Source organism: Mesoplodon mirus (genome assembly GCF_964341445.2).
Source record: "Mesoplodon mirus genome assembly, chromosome: 2".
Taxonomy (NCBI): domain Eukaryota; kingdom Metazoa; phylum Chordata; class Mammalia; order Artiodactyla; family Ziphiidae; genus Mesoplodon; species Mesoplodon mirus.
The window spans coordinates 149,135,373-149,161,041 of NC_138977.1; the positions used below are offsets into that span (position 1 = coordinate 149,135,373).

Below are 25,669 nucleotides of genomic sequence, written 5' to 3' on the forward strand. Positions count from 1 at the left end.
AATTATGTCATTAGTGTTTAAATCTGGAAATGTACCGGCATACATATTGGTAATGTTAAGCATAATCTAACTCTTGTATCTTTTGTGTGGTTCCAGCCTATATTAAGAACAAATGAAGACATAAAATTGCCTTTTATAAGAAAAATATGAGTATGATGCCAAAGCACATAAGACGAGCCATCAAAGTTGCCTTCCCCTTTTTTCTATCTATCTTCACATTTTATGAGAACTAAAAGCCTAATCAATAATTTAACAAACTAATGGACATATTTTTACACACAATGGACTCTTTATGAAAAGCAGTACACTGACAGGGCCACAGAGGCAAAAATGGAAACTAACTGCTAATATTTAATGTTTATCTTGAAAAGTTCTGTGCTGTGTCATGAGCACAGGGCAAGCTGCCTTAAAACAGAGTACATCTCTTCTTTCTCTGCAAAGCTATTGTTTCTGTATTTGTTATAATAATGTGTTTTTCCTATGAGCTATGTATCCAACAACTCTGTAAATGATTTCATCTTTAAAGGCACTATAAGGCACAGAACTTATATCCAAATATTTAATGTGTACTTTAAATAAGAATACATGCTCTAAAAAGATTTTAAATTCTATTTTAAGATACTATACTTGATATTCTGGCTATGGATATTAATATCCATACAATTTACAATGACATTGTGCTTGTCATACAAGTAGGAAAAGCCAGAAAACTGTTCTGGTATTTGCAGTCTGAAAATATTTTAGCTCAATTTAAAGAGGGTCGATGCTTCATTTTCTGGATAAAATAAAGCCTTTGTTTTTTATTTTATTTTTCCCTTTTTCCTTTATCCTTTCTACTTAGTAAGAGAGGCAAAGTAAAATGCTATACAAAACAATTGTATGACTTGCAACTAAAGACTCAGAAGAACAGCCACTTGCCCACATTTACATAATATTGATGCTATCCTGTTTGTCTGTACAACAGGCAGTGCTTTTACCCACATTTAAAGATTATCCTTAGAGTTCCATTATTTTTATGCAATTCCCTATTATCAAGATTTATACATCACTTTATTTAAAACCACCTTTTTCCTTGGACTATAGACACATCATTAAATGGATTTATTCCACAGGTAATGATCTTCCTAAATTTAGTCCATGCATATTGCATCTGACATTGAGAAATGCTGTTATATATTTTTAATGAATAATTAGACTATGAGAGTGCCTTCATGATTGGTTTTTAATTTTTACAACAGGTAAAATGTAGAATGTAGATTTGTTTCTTGTTCACTTATAATGGAGTTGAGAGTGTTGAGAGTTGAGGAAGGGACATATGTAGCAGCATCAATGACAAGGTGGGGGGCAGCCCAGAGGCCAGCTTGGTGATAGAAGCCCGACCTCGGTGACCCCTCTGGAAGGCCTGCTGCAGGTGGCCTGCTGACATTAGCATTTTATATCTTATTCTTAAACTCATCCATCGAACATGGTGTCATTGCCCATCTTTATCATGTGAGAGGTAAACTGCTGCTTGTCTGAATCCATGCAGATCTCTGAGCTGCAATATTTCAAGGTACAGTGGGTTTGCATCTGCAAACCATTTGCACCAATGTAGCGCAGTCATACCTTTTCTAGATGATGCTTTGGGGAGTATTGAGCCAGAATAGTCTTACTGTATCCTTAAGGAAATAACAATCAAAATAAATAAATAAATAATAACACAGAATAAGTGGAGGAACATACACTGTCATATAAAAAATAATAGCAATATACTATGTCTGTGAAAAATTATTTGCAAATATTTCATAGTGCATTTCTTTCCACTTCCCTTATTTATGCTTCAAACCACATCCATTCTTAATTTGTCTTATTCTTCCTACACTCTCTGAATAGGTTTTACTTTTTCTTTTTATAAACAAGCCATGTGGCCAGAAATACTAAAACTAAAATGTTCTGTCTGCACAATAGCTGCTTTTAGCAAGTCAGATATGCACAGTTAAGCTGTGCTTGCAGAATCTTTCTTCTGAAAGTGCAGTCAATTGACCATGTACCAGCACTAATATATTTCTAACCAGTAAAGCATGTACACATGCTACCCTGTACACAGTGATTTCAACTGTTGTGGCCAGGGTGCTCATCATTTTTCTTGGCAAAGGAACATTTAAGTGCAGAAGCATGCGTCAGCTTAGAACCATGCAACATCTCCAGACTCTGCTTTCTTCCAAAGGTGGATTTTCCGTTTGCCCTGCATCACTGTTATACTTCCTTCAGAAAGCAAGGCTTGTTCTCCTAAAGAGATTCTGGATAAATGACTTAGAATTAGTGGGCCACAAAATCCTTTAGAAGCATTATGGCAATACCCTAACAAAATGGTATACATCTGCCCACGATATAAAAATAATTTTTACAGTATTCTTCAAGTAGTATTTTTATTTACAATTTTGTCAGATTTTAGACACTTACAGGTGCCTTAAAGTTCCATCTTAAAATAACAGTGCTAGAGGGCAGGTGGCAGATTTCTAGGACGTTATTGTATTTCTTCAGGCATTCAGGCACTAGCCTGGTTTTTCAGTCCCAAGAAACTATAATTATCATGGAGAACACTGCTTAACTGTCTTAACATGAAATAAATGCATACTTATTGGGATCAAATGCATATTATTTTGTGGTGATTACAAAGAAGTTCTCATGACAACGATTGCAATTATATTGTCATCAAGTATTGATACTATGTTATGTTCTAAAAACTCTCTAATTAAGTCCTGCCAAGAAGGCACTTCCTATTTGAAAAAAAGAAAAAGAGCTTAAGAGTGAGAGAGAGTTTGGCCAATGTAAAAATCAGTGACATAGTTACCCTGAGCCTGTTCAAGTGATTCCACATGAATTTTAAGATCATTGTATCAACTAGAATTTGAGGGCTTTAATTTAAATTTCTATCCAAACAAGCTACGTAAAGAATATTCTTTAAAATAGCTTTTCTCTTTTTTTGACCTTCAGAATAAAAAGCTTTTAATATACCCTGGGGAAGGGGGGAAATGGACTGAAAATATGATAGGAGTGATACTGCCTTCAAAGATAAATTTGCAGTCTGTCAGTAAAATTATTTTCAAATATTATAAGTCATTGTCTGAAAAATTTTCATGTAAGATTCCAAAAATAGTTTATGTTCTGTCATTCTGATTTTTAAAAAAAACACTTTAAGTTGCCAAGATAATACTTACATAAGTTTTCCACTTTCTTCTATAAATAGCTATTCTTTGTCTTTTATTTTCAAAATGGCAATTGGAAAACAATGATGGATGTCAAACTCTATACATAAAACTATTTGGGTGAAGGTTTCAGATATATCATGTGTCAGATTTGCCTAGGTTTTAAATTCTGCTCTGCCAATGACTAGATGTGAGACTTGAACAAATTATTTCACTGTGCCTCAGTTTCTTCATCTGTAGAAGGGGACAATAACTGTACCTACCTTATAAGATTGTTGTGAGGGCTTAATCATTTCATACAAGTAAAGGGCTTAGATTTATGCCTAGCACATAGTAAGCGCTATATACTTTTTAGGCGATATTTATGGGGAATAGGCCAAGTTCTTCCACTCTCTTCTCCACCTTCAACCTTGGTGAGGAATATCTTTAATCATCTTAATGGGCTTTCCTCAGAGGATCCTTTTCAGCATTCTAGTAAAGGGCATTCCATGAACCTGATACCTTTGACTTACACTACCTTATCAGAGTGTTTTTTTTTTTTTAATTCTTATGCAAACTAATGCTCTATTATTTTTTCTTCTAGTTTTATTGAGATATAATTAACATACAGCAGTGTATAAGTTTAAGGTGTACAGCACAATGATTTGACTTAACATACATGATGAAATGATGAATACAATAAGTTTAGTGACCATCCATCATTTTATACAGACACAGAATTAAAGAAATTAGAGGGCTTCCCTGGTGGCACAGTGGTTGAGAGTTCGCCTGCCGATGCAGGGGACACAGGTTCGTGCCCGGTCCAGGAGGATCCCACATGCCGCGGAGCGGCTGGGCCCGTGAGCCATGGCCGCTGAACCTGCACGTCCGGAGCCTGTGCTCCGCAACAGGAGAGGCCACAATATTGAGAGGCCCGCGTACCGCAAAAAAAGAAAAAAAAAAAAAGGAAATTAGAAAAGAAATATTTTCTCCTTATGATGAGAACTTAGGATTTCCTCTCTTACCAACTTTCATATATAACATAGAGCAGTGTTCGTTATCTTTATCATATAGTGCATCACATCCCTCATAGTTATTTAGCTTGTAACTGGAAGGTTGTACCTTTAGACTGCTTTCATCCAATTCTCCCTCCCCCAGTACCCACTCCCCACCACCGGCTCTGGTAGCCACAGATCTGATCTCTTTTTCTATGAGTTGGTATATTTGTTTCTTTGTTTGTTTTTGAGGTATAATTGGCCTACCACACTATATTAGTTCCTGGTTCACAATATATTGATTCATTATTTCTATACATTTAAAAATGACCACCATGATAAATCTAACCATACCATCTATCGCCATACAAAAATATTAAATATTTATTGACTGTATTCCCCACACTGTATGTTTCATACTCATGAGTCATTAGACCACAAAAAAAAAGAAAGAAAAAAGAAAAACAAGTTTTCTTGAGTTTGATTTCATTTCAACCTGTATACATATCTATACCAAAAAAAGATCTGGAACAGTTTTTTTAATTTTAGAACTGGTCTAATTCTGGTTCTTCTCTAGGTTGGGAGTTATTAGATTATTGGATTTGATAGTTTTGATTCCACAATGGGGGAAAAAACTGTTATGTAAATTAATACTATACTTTTAATGGGCAGTGAGGGGATGCCAATCCCAATTTCAATTTTTATTTTCAGAGTGAGCTTAAGGGTGATTTTGATAGAAATCAGATGTGTGGCTTTCTACCTGTATTAGTCTTTGCAAGTTGCCATAATAAGACACCACAGACTGGGTGGTTTAAACAACGGACATTTATTCTCACAGTTCTGCAGGCTAGAAGTCCGTGATCGAGGTGCCAGAAGATTCAGTTTCCGGTGAGACTTCTCTTCCTGACTTAAAGACAGCCGCCCTCTGGCTGTGTTCCCAATTGGCCTCTTTTCTGTGCATTGCAGGAGGGAGGGATACAGCTGCCTTCTGGCTGTGTTCCCGATTGGCCTCTTTTCTGTGCATTGCAGGGGGGAGGGATAGAGAAAGAAAGAGACAGAGAGAGAGGGAGAGAGAGAGAAAGAGAGAGGAAGGGAATGCACTGTGGTGTCTGTTTTTATAAGGGCATCAGACCTATCAGGTTAGGGTCCCACCCTTATGACTTCATTTAAGCTTAAGTACCTCCTTAAAGAACCTATCTTTGAATACAGTCACATTGGGAGTTACAGTTTCAACATATGAATGTGAGTGCGGTATACACAATTCCGTCCATAACACTCCACCTGAAATGATAATTGTACTTCTCATGAAATTCAGCGTTTAGGTGAGGTACTTCCTAGAGCTTCTATGCCACTTTAGGGCATATGCATATGATATTTACGGTCATTTTTATTTATTTTTCAGATCAGCATTTTCATGACCCATTTGTCAAACTATGGAAATGACCGCCTAGGGCTGTACACCTTTGTGAACTTGGCCAACTTCGTGCAGAGCTGGACCAACCTGAAATTGCAAACTCTGCCTCCAGTGCAACTAGCCCACAAGTACTTTGAGCTCTTCCCTGAGCAGAAAGACCCTCTCTGGCAGGTAACACTGCACGTTCTCTCCTGGGCTGAAAGAAAATAAACTAGCAATTTGTGAGTGCCGAGTTTGTGTTAGGAACTCTGCTGAAGATACTAAAATAGTCATTTAATGCAAACTTCTTTTTTATCCAATAGTTTCATTCTCTTCAATAATAATTTTTATTTGTTTTATGGATTAAGTGTTCGCATTTTGGATTTGTTTTTCTGGGATTTTGATAGTTGGTCAGTCAGTTTGGAAGTTTTGCATTGAGGATGTTGTTTTATTGTTGGTTTTTTTCTCAGAGCTAATCACTTTGACTTGCATTTAGTGTGGGCATTAACTAGCAGTAAAATGGTTAGGCATTGGGTATCTAGGAAGATAGAAACCAAGGACCACCATAATCTAAGAGCATAGAACTAGACCCTGATATGTGTGTGTACAACACAGATAGTCTAAATAAAAAAGGGAAGAGCAATTTTTACTTCATGCTCATACAGATTCTATCTTTAAGATGTCTTAGTGCATTTTTTAAAATCTAATCTTTTGCTAGGATCATATCTATTAATAAAGGAGGAATTGTCCATTTTAGGATTGCTTTTATGAATAATTCAACTTTATGTGGGAGCTACTGAGCCTCAGTGCGTGAAAATGTAAACGAGCTGCTTCTTACCATTTATCTAGGAAAATGCCACCTTCCACTTTCTTGGTTCTTTATGCATCAGATTACATTGACCCACACAATCAATAAGCTGGCTGAAGAGAGCAGATCATATGGTCTCCTGCTAAGTTGTCAGTAGAGGGCTAGCATCCTCATTAATGAGAAATCACTGCAAAACAGACTTTTTACCATCCCCTCTCCCTCTCCTGTGTTTCTATTCCATAATTCATGTTACATGCCCCTCTGTATCTATATGGTCAGGAATTCATCCGCCATATGTTTATTGAGCATCTACTATATATAAGGCAAGGCTAGTTGCTCTTGAGAATGCAAAGAAGAACAAAATGCAATATTTTCTCTCAAAGTCAGCAGAACATTTCCTTGTTATTCTTATTCACTGCTATATATTTCAAAATGTGTTTTAAAACTGCTACAGTGTCATACTTTATTTTGATGATTTATTCAGCAGCTTGACCAGCTATATGTTTGGTGTATATATTAAGTAGACGAATAAATAGATAAAGACATAGTTCTTGTAATGTATATAGTCACACCACATAGATGTTGAATTTCATAAAGGCAAAGCTTTGTCTCCCATAAGTGGTTGTTACTCAGAAGTGGTCACATACTTATAAAATTGATAAATCATTGATAGTAAATCAATTCTTTTTTCACACATGTTTATTTATAAGATATCTATAATTCATGGTTACAGTAACAATAAAAAGTAAGCAACTTAACAAATGTGGAAGACAGATGATCTAAAAAATGAGTCAATGACCCCAAGCTCTACTCTTTCTTTTCCTTCATAAAAAAAAAAAATACTTTTTTTAATGAAGAATTTGTATTTCTTAATATGGTGTGAGTTTTTTAAAAATAAAGAATTGTATTTGTTGATATTTTTGGTATCAGAGACACTGTTCATTTTGTTAGGGAATGAATATAATCAAAGACATTCCAGGTCCAATAAGTTTTGGTTAATATGATTATTTTATTTTATTTTACTTTATTTGTTTTGTATTAATTTTTATTGGAGTATAGTTGCTTTACATTGTTGTGTTTGTTAGTTTCTTACTGTACATCAAAGTGAATCATTCATACATATACATATATCCACTCTTTTTTAGATTTCCTTCCCGTTTAGGTCACCACAGAGCACTGAGTAGAGTTCCCTGTGCCGTACAGTAGGTTCTCATTATGATGATTTTAAATATGATGATCGAATGCTTGTTAAATATGAAATACTGTGCTAGTTGATTGGGGGTATAAATGAAAATTAGAATGAGAAAGTAGAATTATTCCTTGAGAACTACGTCACTTTGGAAGACATGAGAACATATACATACACAAATAAAACATTTGTGAGTGTGACTATTTTAATTTTGAATAACATCATAGAGATAAATTCCTAGGGAGTTCTTAATAAATGATACAATTAATCAGAAGAGGCTTCAGAGAGTTCACAGATTTTTGTTATTGTTGTTGTCATATATATGTCTGTTATCAAAACAGCTTATTATAAGAGTATTTAGGTAACACTCAAGAGTAAATGTTTACTAAAAGACTCCTGTTTTATCACATGAATTACATCCTTTATATGGTTTCTTTTTTAAAATTTACTCATTTTACTTATTCTTTTTTCTTTCTTTCATTTTGGCTGTGTTGTGTCTTTGTTGTGGTGCATGGTCTTCTCACTGTGGAGGCTTCTCTTGTGCGGAGCACGGGCTCTAGGCACGTGGGCTTCAGTAGTTGTGACACATGTGCTCAGTAGCTGTGGCGCACGGGCTTAGTTGTTCCACGACATGTGGGTTCTTCCCAGACCAGGTCTCGAACCCTTCTCGTCCGCATTAGCAGGTGGATTGTTAACCACTGTGCCACCAGGGAAGCTCTATATGGTTTCTTTTGACTGAAAAATAAAGTTGCAAAAATTTCCCATTAACAAAAGTGCCATATATTCTCAAATATATTTAAAAAAGAAAACAAGGAATAGAAAGCGAAATAGCAGTTAAGTTGAACAGGGAATTATTCACATACATGAGATTTTGAGAACAGTAGACTTACTGAAACAAATCTGATAAACTTTGCCAACCATAAAGGGTGTCAGAAAACTGCAAATGATCAGGTGAAGATAAAGTGCATAATACTTTTGAGTTCCTTTCCCTGGTGGTTTTCTCCTCTTCTCATATTTGTATTTATAACATCAAGTAAAACAGCTAAAGGCATTATCATCGTGTCCTTTATACAACATGAATTTAATTTTACAAAAAACATTTAAGCATAACCAACACTAATTAAATGTTTTATAGTCCATTCATCACAAGCCTACAGAGTTAGGATCGATTAATATTATGTGTCTCTGCCATTGCTATACATTCTCTAAATTAAATGTCACAGGTAGTTTATTGTATTTATAAACATGCCTTTTTATTTAGTGCATCTCACTTTTAAAAAGTTATCTTTCCTTAGATTTTCAATTCACACTTTTTTATTACCACAAATAAAAAGAAAATGTTCAAAATGATAATCTTAGCATCCATTTAATTTCCTTTGGTTCCTTATGTAAATTTTCATTAGCACCAACTACCATATATGTGAAAACTGCTTTGTCGCCTAATTAAAAAGTGCAATATGAATATCTGTCAATGGACAGCATGGTAAGTACAATGCAGAATGTATGTGCTCCCTTCACTGGAAGTGCAGTCTTTCGGAATTGTTTAATATGAGAATATGTGCTGAGGACACACACGGAACTCTATCCCTAGAGTATATCCTCCTCAGTATAGTCCCTGGTGTGTAAGATTCTTAAAATTATACTCAAGGGTTTCTGTTAATTCAGGTCCCTTTTTGTTTGGGTAGAATAATCACTACAAAGCATAAAAGAATAAAGTTTCCTCTTTTTTTTTTTTTTTACCTCTTATTATAGAAACCAAAACCACAACATGGAGGCAGTTGGAAGGTCAGATTCTTGCACATTCACTAATCAATGCTTTTAAGCTCTCAAGCTGTCAGGTTAGCTCAGTCTCAATCTTCAGTCAGTCACTCCAGAGTCTCACTATCAATAAACATGCCAAGTGTGATGTGGATTCCTGCTTGCCTGTGTGACCAAAACTATGGTCAAAGAGCTGCAGTTTCTCTCTTCCCAGGCCAGTGTCTCCAGGATTAAAGAAGTAAGGAAGTAAAGCCATAGTGTGCTAACCTTAGGGAGTTAGCACCTTAGTTGATTGTAGCTGTGAAATCATCCAACTCCAGCTTAGAGATGATGAGATTTGAATATCTGTGACATAAACATATCACAAGGTATAGTGATATACACACTGCAGATTCTATTAGTTTGTGTCTATTGAAGGAATGCTGATGCAGAGAATTAACAGATTGTAAGAGCAGAAGAAGTTAAGGATATCTAGACCAACTTACTCCTTTTAGACATTTAAAGAGGTGAAATGTCTTGTTCTAAGTCATGTGGCTTATTAGGGACAAGTCAGGACTAAAGCTCAAGTTACCTTATTTCTAATCCAGTGTAGTCCCAACCACACCAAGATGGTAGTTTTACATTTAGAAAAATAAATCTACTTCTACCATCGACTGTCTGTGTAGAATGAAATATCAGGAATACCTTGTGACTTCTGAAGAATCTGATGGGGTATTCAGTGTGAGTTTTTGCAACCTATGCTTCTGAAGTACCTACATAATAAAAAGAAAGGTCTTTGCCTTCGTGTAATTTACAAGCCATAATAGCGTCTGGTTATATGAACAAAATGACATCAAAAATTTGTCTTCATATTTTTCCCTCTCTTTCCACTCTATACCTTATTTATTACTCTATTATTGCACTTACCTGATGGTATTGCAGACACTTGTGCTTGTCATACACCAGCTCATGCAATCCTTAAGGAGTGAGACTGTGTTTATTCATTCATGTTTGTAACCTAGAACCTAGCGTAGTACCGTAGCTACTGTCATTAAAACCTCACGAATGGATAAGCAAAAACAGAGGGATGTGTGTGCACAAGGAACAGTAACAGTAGCACGCTTGTTTCCTGGGGAAAAGTAGGCATGTAATGGGACATAACCTCGAGGAACACATACAAACCAATCAGGAAAGCTTTGAGAACTACCAGAGCAATTTGGGTTTGATAGGCAACAAGGAGCAACTATCTGTGTGTTCTGAAGATGAGAGTGAAATAACTTTTTTAAGTGTTGGCCAAAAAGATTATACCAGAAGCTTTTATTTCCATGACAAGTAAGAACAGGAGGAGCTAAAGTTAGGATAATAATCTAACTATGAGAGAGGGAAGCCCTAAATAGTTTCATGGCTGTGGAAAAAAGTGAGACCTTCTGAGAAGAAGTGTTAGAAATTGTTTGTGGGTGAGATGCTGAGATTAAAGGAACTCTGATATGTAAGTAATTACCCCCACAGCTGGGGAAATAAGAGTTCTATAATTTCATATTCTTCACTTCCATTTTTTCATCTTTTAGCTTTTCCAGTGAAATAGCCAGAACGGTTTTTATCACTTCACAGAGTCAGAGCAGAGGTACAGACTTTATCATCATCTGACATGTTTTTCCTAATCACCATGTGGTTACATTTCTCTTCTTAACTCAGAATAGTATTTAAACCTTTCAGGAATGCTTCCCATCTACTCAGGTAATTCCTCACTATTTTAATTCTTTAATTTACAAGAAAGCACTTTACTGTTTTGATTACACAATGCTGTCAGACATTCTGACATCTAGAAATGGTGACATAAGTCATGGATTTTCCTTTTCCCATCAATCAGTTGCAAATATGATCTTGTCAGGTGTCAAATTCTCCACAAAAGTAACTTACTGAGGTTTCATCATGGAAAAACTACTTGCAGGTAGCTCATAAAATAAAATAAAATAAAATTTAAATTTTTATAATACTTTCATACTTTATGAATCAAAATCATCATAAAATAAGTACATTTTGAACACCTAATCCAAGTATAACAATAAAAAACTGAATTTTTTGTGTGTGCCCTACAGAAACATCTGATAACTTTAATGTCATACTAAAAATGTCATACTATGAGTGAATACATTATATGAGACCAACCTATTAATAAGAGTTTAAAAATACAGTTTCTTTCATTGAGTTGGTTATCCAGATTCCCTGACAGGATATTCTTATAACAGTAAGTAATAATATAAGGTATTGTATGCGAGAGTGTGCAGTTATCCGTTTGAAGATACTCAAAGCTACAGAGTAAACTTGTCACCTTCTCCTGGGGTCAGTTTTGCTTTTGAGACTATTTCATGGGAAAATACAAATAGTATACTTTTATTGAAATAAAGGTGGTGTAATATGGTGAAGAATGCATAGGGGTTTAGGATAAATCAGAGGTAGTTTGTGCTTAAAGCAACTCTTGTGGCACTATTACCCCGGATCCACACATGAACCACAGGCCCCTTTTACCCACTTCCACCCCCAGAGGATGGCATTTATGTGCCTCTGTAATCAGAGTACTTTGGTAGAAAAGTCAGTGTGAATCAGACTATCAAGTGCTACAGGAGTTCTGTGGAGAGAGCATTCATTACGGATCAGCGCACATAGAAAGGAAAGGCATTTCCAAGGAGCTGAAGGACTCCCTAGCTTACATGGTGTCTAGGTAGAGTCCAGTCTCTGTAAGGATGGTGTGTGTCTCAGAGTTTCTCCATATGGATTTGCTGATTGAAGCACTGAGAATACACATCCCTAACCTATTAAAATTCCTCATCAGTGTCCGTGGATTGTATTAAGCTTAAATGACATTGAGAGACAAATAACTGAAAGTCACCAGCTTGTATAATGCAGATTTGGAAAAGAATTTTGTTTAAAGACATGTACTCGCCAAAATTAATAAGCAGAAGAAAATTTAACACAACACATCCAGATAGTAGGAAGCAGAAGAATTTAAAAAGAAAAACAAAAACACCTTTCGTAGCATTCTCCATTAAACAGTGAGGTCAGAACAGCAGAAAGCAAGCAGGGGGAATAGAGAGAAAACCAGTAACCTGGAAATGTTTCTAATTAACAAAATAATCCTTCTACCATGAGCACTGGGCGTGTTTAATGTTTCAGCTATTAAGGTCTAGAGATCTCCTCATTATCTGGAAAAGGTACATGACTTGAGAGGGGATAGTCAGTCTAACTGAAAACTCCATGGTGTTCTTCTCAGGAAAGGATGTGTAGAAGCAGTGAGCAGAGCAGATTCTTAGTAGAGAAAAGGCAGGTAGGTTGGAATAACCAGATCTAATGAGAACCAAAGTTATCTTCCTGTCTTCTATAAAAATATGAACTTCAGGATAAGGTCAGTAGTGTGATTTTTTTTTTTTAGTATGTGTTTTTAGCTTGATTGTGAATTTGTAATTTTTACCTAGAGAGGGAAAATCTGAGTGCTCATACCCTTCTACGTAACATGATGTCATCAGAATTTACTGCCCTTTCTAAGTCTGGTTCATAACCTCAGGGAATCTCCTGTCCACTTTGCTGATGTCTACTTAAAAGTAAATCTGCCTCACCTCATCATATATTCCATGTACAAAAACCACTTGCATCCCCTTTACCTGTGTGAGAGCTAGTTACATGCATTTTCACTGCACTGGCACTGTTATCATATACACTGCCTAAAGCAGTTTTAACTGAGAATATTTTCAAAGTTTCAATATATCTATAATGCTAGATACTAAAAACAGTAAATTACTTTGTGTAACAGTTTCAGATATGTGGGGAACAATCAGATAGGGATATAATTGCTTTATAACTTTCTGACCTTTAGAATTAAAATCACAACAATGGAGCAAAGTATGAAAGTGCATGCAAATGTATCTTTTTTTTTCATAATCATTGCAGGATCCTCGCTCTCTCTCTCTTCCTGTCTCATACACACACACACACACACACACACACACACAATTTAACTGCAGAGACAATCCCAGCTTTGGATTTCAAATCTGAAACAAATGTGCTGTGTCACCTTCAGCACGACCTAAATAAAACACCTTGCATCTCAGCTTCCTCAGCTATAAAGAAAGGATAATAATATCTGTCTTGCCAGGTTGCTTTGAGGATTAGAAATAACCTATGTCAAGCAAGTGCCTGGAATATAGAAGCTGATCAATAAAACTTAGATATTATATTAGCTGTTATTCAGACCATATAAGGAAAGTCAGAGTAGGAAAAGTCTAAACAAACATTTTCAGAATATAAAGTAGGAAATGCAAACATCCTGTTATTAAAGTTGTGATTAAACAGATACAAGGGAAAACATGCTAAGAAGAGACATAAATGAAAAAATATGGGCACCCGGATAGCCCTAAAATGCATAAAATAGAAGGAATGCAGCTTTAAAAGAAGTCTGCCTAGGGGCTTCCCTGGTGGTGCAGTGGTTAAGAATCTGCCTGCCAGTGCAGGGGACATGGGTTCAAACTCTGGTCCGGGAAGATCCCACATGCCGCAGAATAACTAAGCCCGTGCGCCACAACTATTGAGCCTGAGTTCTAGAGCCCGTGAGCCACAACTACTGAGCCCACGCACCACAACTACTGAAGCCCACGCGCCTATGGCCTGTGCTCTGCAACAAGAGAAGACACCACAATGAGAAGCCCGCACACCACAATGAAGAGTAACCCCCTCGCACCGCAACTAGAGAAAGCCCTTGTGCAACAACAAAGACCCAGTGTAGCCAAAAATAAATTAATTAATTAATTAATAAAAAAAAGTCTGCCTAGATTGACGTATACAAATGCCACCAATTGTAAGATACCTACTGGAAAAACTGAAGTAATGTAAATTGAATAGTTAGTAATAAAAAAATTTGGAACAGCAAGTATTATAACATCTTAGCATCCAGTAATTTTATTTGATAGTTTACTCCTATCAATATAACTTCCTGGGAAAATACAACTAAAATAACTAGTGTCTTTGTCTACCAAAACAAGTGTTTATCCATGTTCAGTGTGTTAAAGTCAAAGGAAACTCTTTCCAAATCTTATCAATCTGCCTATTTCTGTGAAAGTTTTTGGGTTTTTTTTGCTGTGTTGGGCCTTCGTTGCTGCACGTGGGCTTTCTCTAGTTGCAGCAAGTGTGAGCTACTCTTCATTGTGGAGCACGGGATCTAGGCACACAGGCTTCAGTAGTTGCAGCACGTGGGCCCTAGAGCATGTGAGCTTCAGTAGTTGTGGCACAGGGCTCAGTAGCTCTGGAGCACAGGCTTAGTTGCTCCATAACATGTGGGATCTTCCCAGACCAGGGATCGAACCCCTGTCCCCTACACTGGCAGGTGGATTCTTAACCACTGCACCACCAGGGAAGTCCTGTGAGAGTTTTATTTTGCCAGTTTTGTATGCAGAAATTTGAATGGCAAAAACATGTGTATTGCAATAAAGAATAAAATTGGTCTAGTTGAACCTACAGAATGAAGAGAGGTCTCACAAAAGGCTTTGACTTTCAACAGTGGCACTGAATAATTGATCAGTTTGCTCATCCACTTTGCTGAGCATAAAGAAACCATTTGAGCAAATGAACTGAACACCTACTCTGAGATTGTTCTTTGTTGAGTTATATATGAGGAATAGGTAATGGAAACTGCTTTCCTATTGCTTAATATCTAAAATACAGTTGAAAAGCAGAATTCTTTGCAAATGAAGCAGTTAAATGATAATATGAGGAAAATAATTTTTAAGTTCTAAAGTGATGGTGTGAGTAAATGGCAAGACCTAGCTTCTGGGACCACCATGAAGGACATCACTGGAAACTGTGAATGATTTTTTGGTGTATGTTTGAGTAGTAAAATATCTACACAGTTCATATTATGTTAATTTTTAAACATATATCAAAATCTGCCTATGCTTGTTACTAAATGTTTATGGTGCCTGTCCCAAGGCAGTTAATCGATCCTTCAGTCCATTATCAAGCATGTCTTATGTACTAGATTGTAGCAATCAAGAAGGCAGAGGTCGGGCTTCCCTGGTGGCACAGTGGTTAAGAATCCGCCTGCCAATGCAGAGGACATGGGTTTGAGCCCTGATCCAGGAGGATCCCACATGCCACGGAGCAACTGAGCCAGTGCACCACAACAACTGAGCCTGCTCTCTAGAGCCCATGAGCCACAACTACTGAGCCCATGTGCCACAACTACTGAAGCCTGTGTGTCTAGAGCCCGTGTTCCACAACAAGAGAAGCCACCACAATGAGAAGCCCGATCGCCGTAACTAGAGAAAACCCGTGAGCAGCAATGAAGACCCAAAGCAGCCAAAAATAAATAAATAAATAAACAAACAAATAAATGCAATCTATTTTTTAAAAGAAAAGACAAGAGGTCTTCTCTTCAGAGCACTTACATTCTAGTAGAATATAATTATTATAGATACAACTATACTATTAGTTTTCATATTATATACCATTACTAGAAACACATCCTTGAATAAAATAATTTCAAGTACTGAAATACAGTGAAGAAAATATGGCAGGAAGCAGTTATAGAGAGACAGGAATGAAAGGAAGTGCTTTGGCTCCACTCATCAGGGAAGACATCTCATGTGGGGTGATATTTGAATTGAGCCCTGAAGGCTGACAAGTGCTAAAACAATGAATTGGAGAGTTGCAGTAGCCATATAGCAAGGATATCCAGAAATAAACTGAATTAGGATTATATAGGAGTCTTTGGGTCATCTGGCAAGACAGCCCATAGCTTCCGGTTTGCCTGAAGAAACTCCAAGCCATTTCCTTATCGGGTATCTCAGAAGTCTAGCCATCTGGCTGTGAGGAGGGGCACCTTAGGTGCTGGTGCTTCTGACAAGCACCAGGAAGTCAGCTCTCAGCATGGATATCTGCAAGAAACCAGTCCATCAGCAAGAGTAATCTCTTTCTGCTGCTCCAACTGCCTAACTAATCTAGGTAAAGGAAAGAAAAAAAGTTAATGTGGGATTACAGAATAAGCACTTTCTTTTATAGAGCATGATTTAATCATTTTAAATATATTAACTCATTTAATATATTTATGCAATATATTTATATTTATGCATATATATACCTATACGCAAGGTAGATAATATCAATCATTATTTTTTTATAGGAATCTGAGGTCCAGAGAGTTTAGGATAATTCCTTAAGACACAGACAGTCTCCCTCCTGAGCTCACACTCTTAAGAACTGGGCTATGCTGCCCCTCCAAAATAAATAGGAAATGTTAATGGTGGATCTTAGCTTCAGCAAGAAGAACTGGCAAGATTTTGACTCTGTATTGTGGGGGAAAAAATAAGAGCATTGCACAGAAAGATAAATAATTCAAAGACTCAGGTGCAGGTATATCTATAGTAGTGAATACAGTAGAACTGAAGCTTTAGGTTGGTGTTGGCAGTTGTTAATTCAGAGCAGTGCTACTCAAAGTGTGGTCCTTGAACAGGCTTGAATTATTTGTTGCTGATTCGCCATGAGACAAGAAGTTTGTGTCAACATATAAACAATCTATACCACTAAGCAGCTGGTTGCATCACCCGGAACCTTCTCTTTTTCCTGTAGCAGGATGTTCTTGTGGAAGCATGCAGTGCAGTAATTCACATTCTGACACAAGTTTTTTTTTTTACCTTCTCGCAAAGTGCTTTGAAACACATTGAGTGAGAATATAGGCAATGTTGCTATAATGATGACAGTCCAAAACTACAGTGGCTAAATAAAGTAGAAATGTATTTCTCCCTCATACAACTGTCTAAAAATGGGCAAGCAGTCTACAAGAGTTAGACAGCTCTGTTCCACATGATTATCCAGGGACCCAGGTTGGCAGGTGTTCAACATATGTATGGCTTCCACCTCTGAGTCCAAGGCACATGCTGCAATTGTAGCCATTTTACAGCTGGCAGTAAGTAGGAAAGGAAAAATCTAGGGAGAGCGACTTTATCCTTAAGAAGATACTTTATGTCCTTTTGGCTCCCTTTCCTTAAACTGAAATGATTCATAGGAAGAAAGCTAAATTCAAGAGACACTATGAAATATAGTCTGTAGCTGAGAACCCAGAGACTGAACAAGGGGATGCTCTGTTACTGAAGGAAGAAAAGGAGACAAGATAGTTTAGCCTTCTGTGCTCTAGTGAAACTTATGTTTAGAGAGTTAAGCTGAAGCTAGACCACAGAGGATTGGCGATTGAACACTGAATAAAAGATTGCAGAAAACAGAGACACCAGTAAAAATAAAATGAAATTTCATTTTTATGTAAAATAAGAAATGTTGAGTTTATTGGCTTGTAATTAACTCCTTTATCACAGTTTCTATAGATGATTTCATCAAGAAATCCAAAATATATAGCCTAACTTTTGCAAGGCGAATTCTCACACAATGCATACATAACAGGTCTCTTTATATTGCACTCTGTTCTTCTTCCAATGGAAGATGGTAATGGAAAATGCACTGGGATCAATTCTGAGATAGGGCTCTGGTTCAATGATTTATTGAGGAAACGCTTTCAGGAAAAGCTTATAAGGGAAAATGTAGAACAGGAAAAGGCAGAGCATGGATGTGGTCTTAGGAAAAGTCTGGATCCTTGACTGGATCTGCAGGGAGAGAGCTAATTACACAAGTTGTCTCGCCTTGAAGCTAGCTGGTCAGGCTTTTACACCCCTGTATCAGTCAGTCACTGGACACGGGCCACCTCTGGAGTGTCGGGAGGGGATGCACAACTTCCTGTCAGGTAGCTCCTATTGGCCAAGGGCAATACTCAATCTCCCCAGCTGGGGGCGGAAGTGGGGTGGGGATAGGGATAAGGTGTTGCATTGGCCAGAGATAGGGTTTTTCCTTCAGTGGAGGAAAGAGCACTCATTCCGCCACACACCCCTGTCCATACCTTGACCCACATAGCTCTACTTGCTTCTCACATTGCACTGATTCACCCAGGAACAATTTTTCCACAGTTGTGAGCATTATTCCTGGGGAAACCTATAAGAGGAAGGTCATTAGGAGAAACTGCAGCCTTGTTGCTGCAGTTGGCTCCAAAGATGAAACCAGTGCACAGTTTCTCCCACCTCTATCCCCTATTCTGGATTTCCCCCACCTGTGGTTAGCATTTCTGCTGGTCTAGATGGCTGGCCTTGTGGGTCAGGTACAGTCCCAGGACCAACTGCAGTAGCAACAGTTCTAGTTTGTCTCACTAATTCTTTTCTTGTAAATTTCCCTAGGAATTATGACAGAGGAAGGTTGTGCCTGGATAAAGATAACTTAATTTGTGAAGCAAGGAGTGCACTGCGGTAGACTCTGATCTGGTGCCCAGCCCAACCCTAATCAGGCTGTGGTGGCTCTGCTTTCTCAATTATTAAAATTGGGTGTGGAAGTATCAACAAGTAACCTAGTGAATTATTAGAGTGCCAAAGATATTTATCCCTGTATAATAGCTGTTCTTCATCTCATGATGATCAGAGTCAATTGTCCCTATCAGGATGGTAACTCATTTCCATGCCTGATGGGCTACTGGCACAAGAAATCCAAAGTGAATGGGTACAAGCTGCAACTTTTAGTGTGGTGATCCTCCTCCTGGGCCTCCTGGTGGAAGCACCTCTCCTCTGGGAACCAGAACTCCTAGACCAATAGGCCTTAAAGTTGTGGAGATGGGAAGCACAAATTCTCTAATTAAGCCATTAGAAATGATGGTGGATGGGTCCACACCTACATCTACTCCTTAATTCCTAGACACATCTACACTATCTTTTGGAGACACAGCACCAACCAATAGCTTTTGATTTAAGAAGTACAGTGTATCTCCAAGCTGATACTTCAACTGTATCTTTCATGCGGTCTTTCACCACTCTATCAGGCCAGCAGTTCTGGATAGTGAGGTGTGATAGGACCAGTGACTCCCATGGGCATAAGCCTACTATCATACTTCCTTTGTCAAGAGTGTTCCCTTTACCTGAAGTAATATTATGTGAGATACCGTGTCAATGAGTCAGACACTCCATGAGGCCTTGCATAGTGATGACAGCTAAAGCTATGTAAGCAGAGAAGGTAAATTCATATTCTGAATATTTGTCAGATGAGATCAGGATGAGTCACTGCCCTTTTAAGGATGGAAGTGTCCAACATAATCAATTTTCTACTAAGTGGTAGGAGAGTGCTATTTCTGGGACTTAGAACTGGCCTCTGTTACTGACAGGTCAGGTATTCAGCAGCAGCTGTAACTAAAGCAGACTTGGGGGAAGGAAGCCCAGGAATGGCTTCCATCTTGCTACCACAGCTTCTCCATTCATAAGCCCATTGCTTCAGCACTGGGTTGGCTGAGAACAGAGGTTACATAACATGTGGGAATGCTGGGAACTGGCTAAATCATCTGACTGCTTGGTTGTTCAGCACTTCTACATTGGATACTCTCTGGTGTACATCAATGGACAATATAAAGATTATCACACGTTTTGGTCACTATCACAGGTCCATCCACCTGCCTCTTCCCTAGAATTTAGTAGCCCTACTATTCCTGTCTTGCTCCTTTAAGTTCCTTGGCTAACCCATTCATCACTGCTTATTAGTCTGCTATACCCTTACCTTGGGCTACTAGTCTATTTGCAAAAATGTGGATAGCCAGAGACACTGTCCAGAGCTCTGCCAATTGGACACTTTCCCTTAACCATTTGTTTTTAGGAACCTCCATGAATGTGCCTGTAGGGCAGCTGCAGTCCACTTTAGGCTTCTACCAACATATGAGTCAACCTATCTACAAACCAAGCTAGGGTTTCCCCCTCTTCATCAGCAGGTTATAGAGGACCTTCCATGAAACTATAAGAATGAGCTGATATAGAGGCATGAGTGGAACAGTGATAGGTGACATGTGGTCCAGGCACCTGTTTATAAAGTTAACTTATAGCCTTTGTATCTTCTTGAAATCAGTTCTGGATGTACCACCCCATCTTACAATGAATTGCTACTGGGTACACTTGAACTTATGACTTGGTTGGTCTGTCAATACTCAGTTTATGATGGCCAATTAATGGCCACATGATCACTTTGAAAATCCATGACAAGCATTATCTCTTCCAGGGCCCAGCAACACCTTGCTGCAGAACCTTAGGGGAGTACACTGTGATTCTCCTCTGGGACTTGACCAAAACTCTTTGGTGTCATTTTTTACCATAGATGCCATGGTACCATGGGTCTGGCAGGATGTATGGCTCAAGTGGGAGGGCTGCTTGGACCTCAGTCTTACTTCTTATAGTGCTCTTTCTTTTTCTGGGTTCCACTCAAAATTAGCAGGTTTCTGCATCATCCGGTCGGTGACTCAGAGCAATATTTCTTAGGGCCAAAAAAAAAAAAAAAAAAAAAATGCTGCGTCCAAAACCCAAAGAAGCCCATCCAACACTGTGCCTCTATCTTAGTAGTAGGAGTTGCAAAGTACAATAACACAGCCTGTACCTTGGAGGGCATGTCCCAGCATGCTCCAGACCACTGGGCTTTGAAAACCCAGCAAAGGTAGTAGGCCCCTGACATGATATTAGAGAAGATATGGCTAAAAAACTGATTAAAGTATATAAATGTGAACCATAAACGATTATTCATCTTATGCTATTTTTAATATTTGAATAATAAGTGTAAAATTATAATTGTTTTAATGGTCAACATATTTTTAGAAAGAATTTTATTTGTAAAAATGATTTTTGAGTATAATTATTAATTTGATTATCAATATAATAAAACCAATTTGTCAGTCAATAGATATTTCAAAAATTGTATCACTTTCATTTAAGGGCTCTTTTAATTCTCAGAAGTGTCATGAATTGGATGATGAATCTGGTCACTTGAATGGAATGGAATGGAGGCCAGCACAGGAGAACGTTGAGATGGGGATAAAATTGGATAGATGGCTATGTTAGGTCTGGCATTTCCTCACCATATCTATACAACAGTGACACATATTCAATTTAAAATATTGGTCTAGAGTTCAGGAGGGAAGTAGGGGCTAGAAATAATGATCTGTATGGTATCTGCTTGTGGGGTAGGGCCAAACTAAGAGATTATCTGGATCAGCAGAGAATAGCACATAGTGTGAAAAGTAAAGGAAAAGTTGGTCAAGTCTGGAGTTGAAGGATTGCTTTCAATCCACTAGGGAAAAAAAAAAATAGGAACGATTAGGGCAGAGCACAGAAAACTGAGAAACTACATTCAAACCAGGTAGAGACAAGTTAAGGCTCAGGTATACAGAAGTAAAACATGAATTCAGAGACAGAGTGGAATCTCAGCAGTTAGAACCTAGCCGAGGCTCAGAAGGATGACGGCAGGAGCAACTTGATGCTGAGTTGTAACCTTGAAGGAAAGGAAGGTGCCAGTTTAGAAGGAAGCAATTTGGAAACCAAAGAACCAGAACCAGAACAAGGTCTAACTCCTAGTTCTAGGGTATCAGGCAAGAAGTTGACCCTGTCTTTTGAACAATTTTTATGGAACAGAGCTAGGCATTCATTACAGAGTAAGATTCATTATTCTTCCTTCTTGCAGAATCCATGTGATGATAAAAGACACAAAGACATCTGGTCCAGAGAGAAAACTTGTGACCACTTACCAAAATTCCTTGTAATTGGGCCACAAAAAACAGGTAAGAACAGCCAACTATGCTGTTTGCATTCTTTCTTTCTTTTTTTTTTTTTTTTTTTGTCATGAAACACACGGTCATATGGTATTTGATTGTTTGGCTTTGTGAAATATTTAGACACCCATGCAAGTTCATTATTTGAATTGTTCTTCATCCCCGTGGATCATCTTTATGCCATGATCCTCAAAGAGACCCTAAAGTTGCTCATTTAATTAGACTTATGGGCTAAATTTTTATCTATCAATTTTAAAACTGTTCAACAGACATCACATTTTTGAGAACATGGAGCTTATATGTCACTGTTGGGATATCTTATTTTTAATTTCTACTTTTTGTGGCTTTGCCTAATTAACTCCTGAATTAAGTTATAAAAAAGGGCTTTGGCTTGATTCAAATTATTTTACACTGCATATCAACCTTGAACTGATTTTTTTTTCAGAACCACTGTCATTATTACCTTCAAATATTCTACCTGTGTGGTTTGTTTGTTTTCCAAATAATCATTATGTATGAATATGGTTTAGACTTATTTTCTGATACACCTATGGCTCATCAGACATTTTTTTTCCCTTGATGTTTTCTCATGTGCTGAAGGACAAGTGTATAAGAATGTAGTAAAAGAGAGTGAAAGTATTTCACCAATGAGATAACACTTTCAATTAGAATATTTTATACTTTCTTCAGCATGCGAGAGCTTTATATACTTGGCTCATGGCCTAATTAATTAAACTTTTTATTGAGTTGCTGTATTCTGAATTCACAACTTTGACTAGAAGCACTTTCATCAGTGAGTACACAAACCATAACACAAAACAAAGTCACAGTAAATAAGACTGGCCTAGATTAAGATATTTGTAATACAAGCATGTAGACCATTTTAAAGGTTGTGGGCAAAATTTCCAGACTATTAGATTTTTTTTTTTTTTTTTTTTTTTTTTTTTTGCAGTATGCGGGCCTTTCACTGTTGTGGCCTCTCCCATTGCGGAGCACAGGCTCAGCGGCCATGGCTCATGGGCCCAGCCACTCTGCAGCATGTGGGATCTTCCCGGACCGGGGCACAAACCCGTGTCCCCTGCATCAGCAGGCAGACTCTCAACCACTGCACCACCAGGGAAGCCCCAGACTATTAGATATTTGTTGTTGAAATCTTTTCTTCCTCCATGAATATAACTTGTATTACAATAGTAAGTTACATGTGCAGGGAGGGAAAAAAAGCAGCACATAATTTCAGATATACCACTTTTGTTGTTTTTATTGTTTAAAATGTGCATTAATTTTCTACCAACTCCCTCAGAGCAGTTCTAACACCGGAATGACTACTAAAGAAACAAAACATTCCTATGTTGTAAAATCATGCTAAAAATTTAAGTCATATCTTCTATCATTTGTCATTGAATATTACTACTTCTTAGATCTGCTAGAACACTACAGGTTAGTAAGAAAAGATCTAGTTTTCTTCTTTGCTGTTTGTATTTACAGACAATAACTTATACCTTTAGATTTTAATATTTGACCTACCAGGGTGGAAATGATAAAGCTTTTAGCTGGTTTTGGCCTTCCCAAGACAAACAAACAAGTTAAAGAAACTGGATGATAATATTTTATATGCTATGAAAATGCTATCTTAGTGTGAAAATGATTGTGATAATTCTTAAAATCCATTCAGTCATAGACGTCTGAAGTCTTCATTTGTTCTCCTATTGCTTCAGTTGGCAAAACTCCCTGTCAGAGGCTGTAAATTCCCTGGAGGATGGGCACAGATAAATGCTAAGAACCTGGCATTTAATGTAAAGTTGTCTTTAAATAACTTAAACCTGACCCATGCATCCCTTGCAATAAACATGAGATATAAAAGTGGTCCTCAAACCCCTATTTGCTCAGTTGTTCTGAGGTGAGAATGGAAAGATGAAATATCCCACCTCATTGCTGAATCCTGGAAAAAATTTCTATCAGCTAAAAGTAGGGCAGTGAATGGGGATAGACAGGGAGCAGGGTAGGCCTGGGTTTAAGGCACTCAAAGATGACACTGTAGTCCTACTAGAATCCTGTGGACACATGGGCATTCTTCATGATTCTGGGTCAAATTTTGATATCACTAGGGTAGGAGAGGATTTCCAAAAGGGTTAAATTTAGCACAGTAATTCTGAAAGCATAATTCATTGGCCTTAAATCTTCTAGAAGATCAGATTTCCCGTTGTCAATATTGATTTCTCACAATTTGACTGACTTACCCTGGTACATTTACTCTGGTAAAACTAAAAAGGAGTTGATTCTATATAAAACAGAACAAAGTTTCTTAGAGCATTACAACGTGTGAGAAACTTCCTCTACAAAATATTTATATCAAAGACAGTGGATAAAAATGAGTGTCAAGGATAGATGAAAGCACAGGCAATAATAAAGTAAATATACATTTTGAGGCCATGGACCCAGATTTTATGGCTGATCATATGAACATCAAGCCATGTGTCTACTGTCCCTGGCTGAAATTGCTCTCTCCTTCCTTTCTTTCAGAGGCCTCCCGACATCCCTCCTGCTTCTGGCAGCATGAAGGTGTATGGCTCAGAGCATAATGGTTTTGACCTTCTGTAGCCCAGGGGAGCTCTGGGTGCAATTCTGTGACCATCAGGGTGGCTAAACATTTGTACATGCTACCAAATGAGGTTATAGAGTATTCATTTTTAAATATTCAGCAATAATTCAAAAATATCCCTATATCTTTGCCCTAGATCCATCCAATCTCAACATCTCAGGGATGTTAACCTATTAATATTTTCAGCTCTTGTGTGTCTCAAAAATCTTCCTCTCTGTCTCCCTCTGTCTCTGTCTTTCTCTGTCTCTCCCACACAAACACAAGCTTATTTCTCATCATCAATTAAATATTTTTATGTAGGCCCCATTCTAAAAAGTATTTAGAAAGAAACCTTCTGGATTCCCTGTTCCCTTCCAGCTGCTATTATATACTACTCCACCTCTAATTGATTTCCTCTCCCTGGAAGACTTTTGTTCCTCCTCTCACATTTTCTCCTTTTTGAACTCCTTTTATTTTCAGGAGAAAATCAGATCAGTTCTTCAAGACTACTGTTGCCCCCCATGACTTTCATGTCTAAATTTTTCAGTGTGTTTGAGATAGTTCTTCTGTAGTTTGGGCCTCTAATTTAGTTCTTAACCAGTTCTGACTCCTTTAATATTTTTTGTTACTTTTATATAACTTGATTCCATATTTGTTCACTTTAAACATGTTTTTCAATTAGTAATTAAATCTCCTTAAGGGCATTTATTAATTTTTGTCCTCACATTTCACTAGGAGCCACCCATTCTGGATTTCTTAGGTCCCCCGAGATCTGTTGTTACTTTCTTTTATATACACAATTCTCTGATGATCTTCTCTGCTTCCAGATCCCCAGCTACTATCATTTTTGTTGTGCCAGCCCTCTTGCATAGCTCATTCCAAGCTCTCTTAGGGTTGGGAAATCCAACAAAATCTGCTGGGTGCAACACGTTAACAAAAGAAATAACCTTTTCCATAAGGGAAGTTTTGAGTTATGAAAGCCAGTCACTTCATGATCCTTCCTGCTGCAGTCCTCAGTTTCTGGCCTGACTCAGGTTTAGAGGTGACATTTGTGTCTTCTGTGATATGTACACTCAGTGGGTTCTATCAGCCAGTCTGTTTAGCCTAGTGTCTCAGCTATCAGACTTGATTGTCCCATCTTGTCAGGGTGGAACAT

General features: G+C 37.6%; 1 protein-coding gene across 1 annotated transcript in view; it reads left to right on the forward strand.

Annotated features, from left to right (window-relative positions):
* The window catches only part of LOC309793195 (bifunctional heparan sulfate N-deacetylase/N-sulfotransferase 4), a gene marked incomplete at both ends in the record, with an annotated part of 248,503 nt that overhangs the window by 190,530 nt on the left and 32,304 nt on the right, over window positions 1-25,669 (forward strand). The window contains 2 exons of the mRNA XM_082603558.1: window positions 5,565-5,747; window positions 21,848-21,944. Coding sequence (XP_082459684.1) covers window positions 5,565-5,747; window positions 21,848-21,944 — 280 coding nt within the window. The remainder of the gene's footprint in view (window positions 1-5,564; window positions 5,748-21,847; window positions 21,945-25,669) is intronic.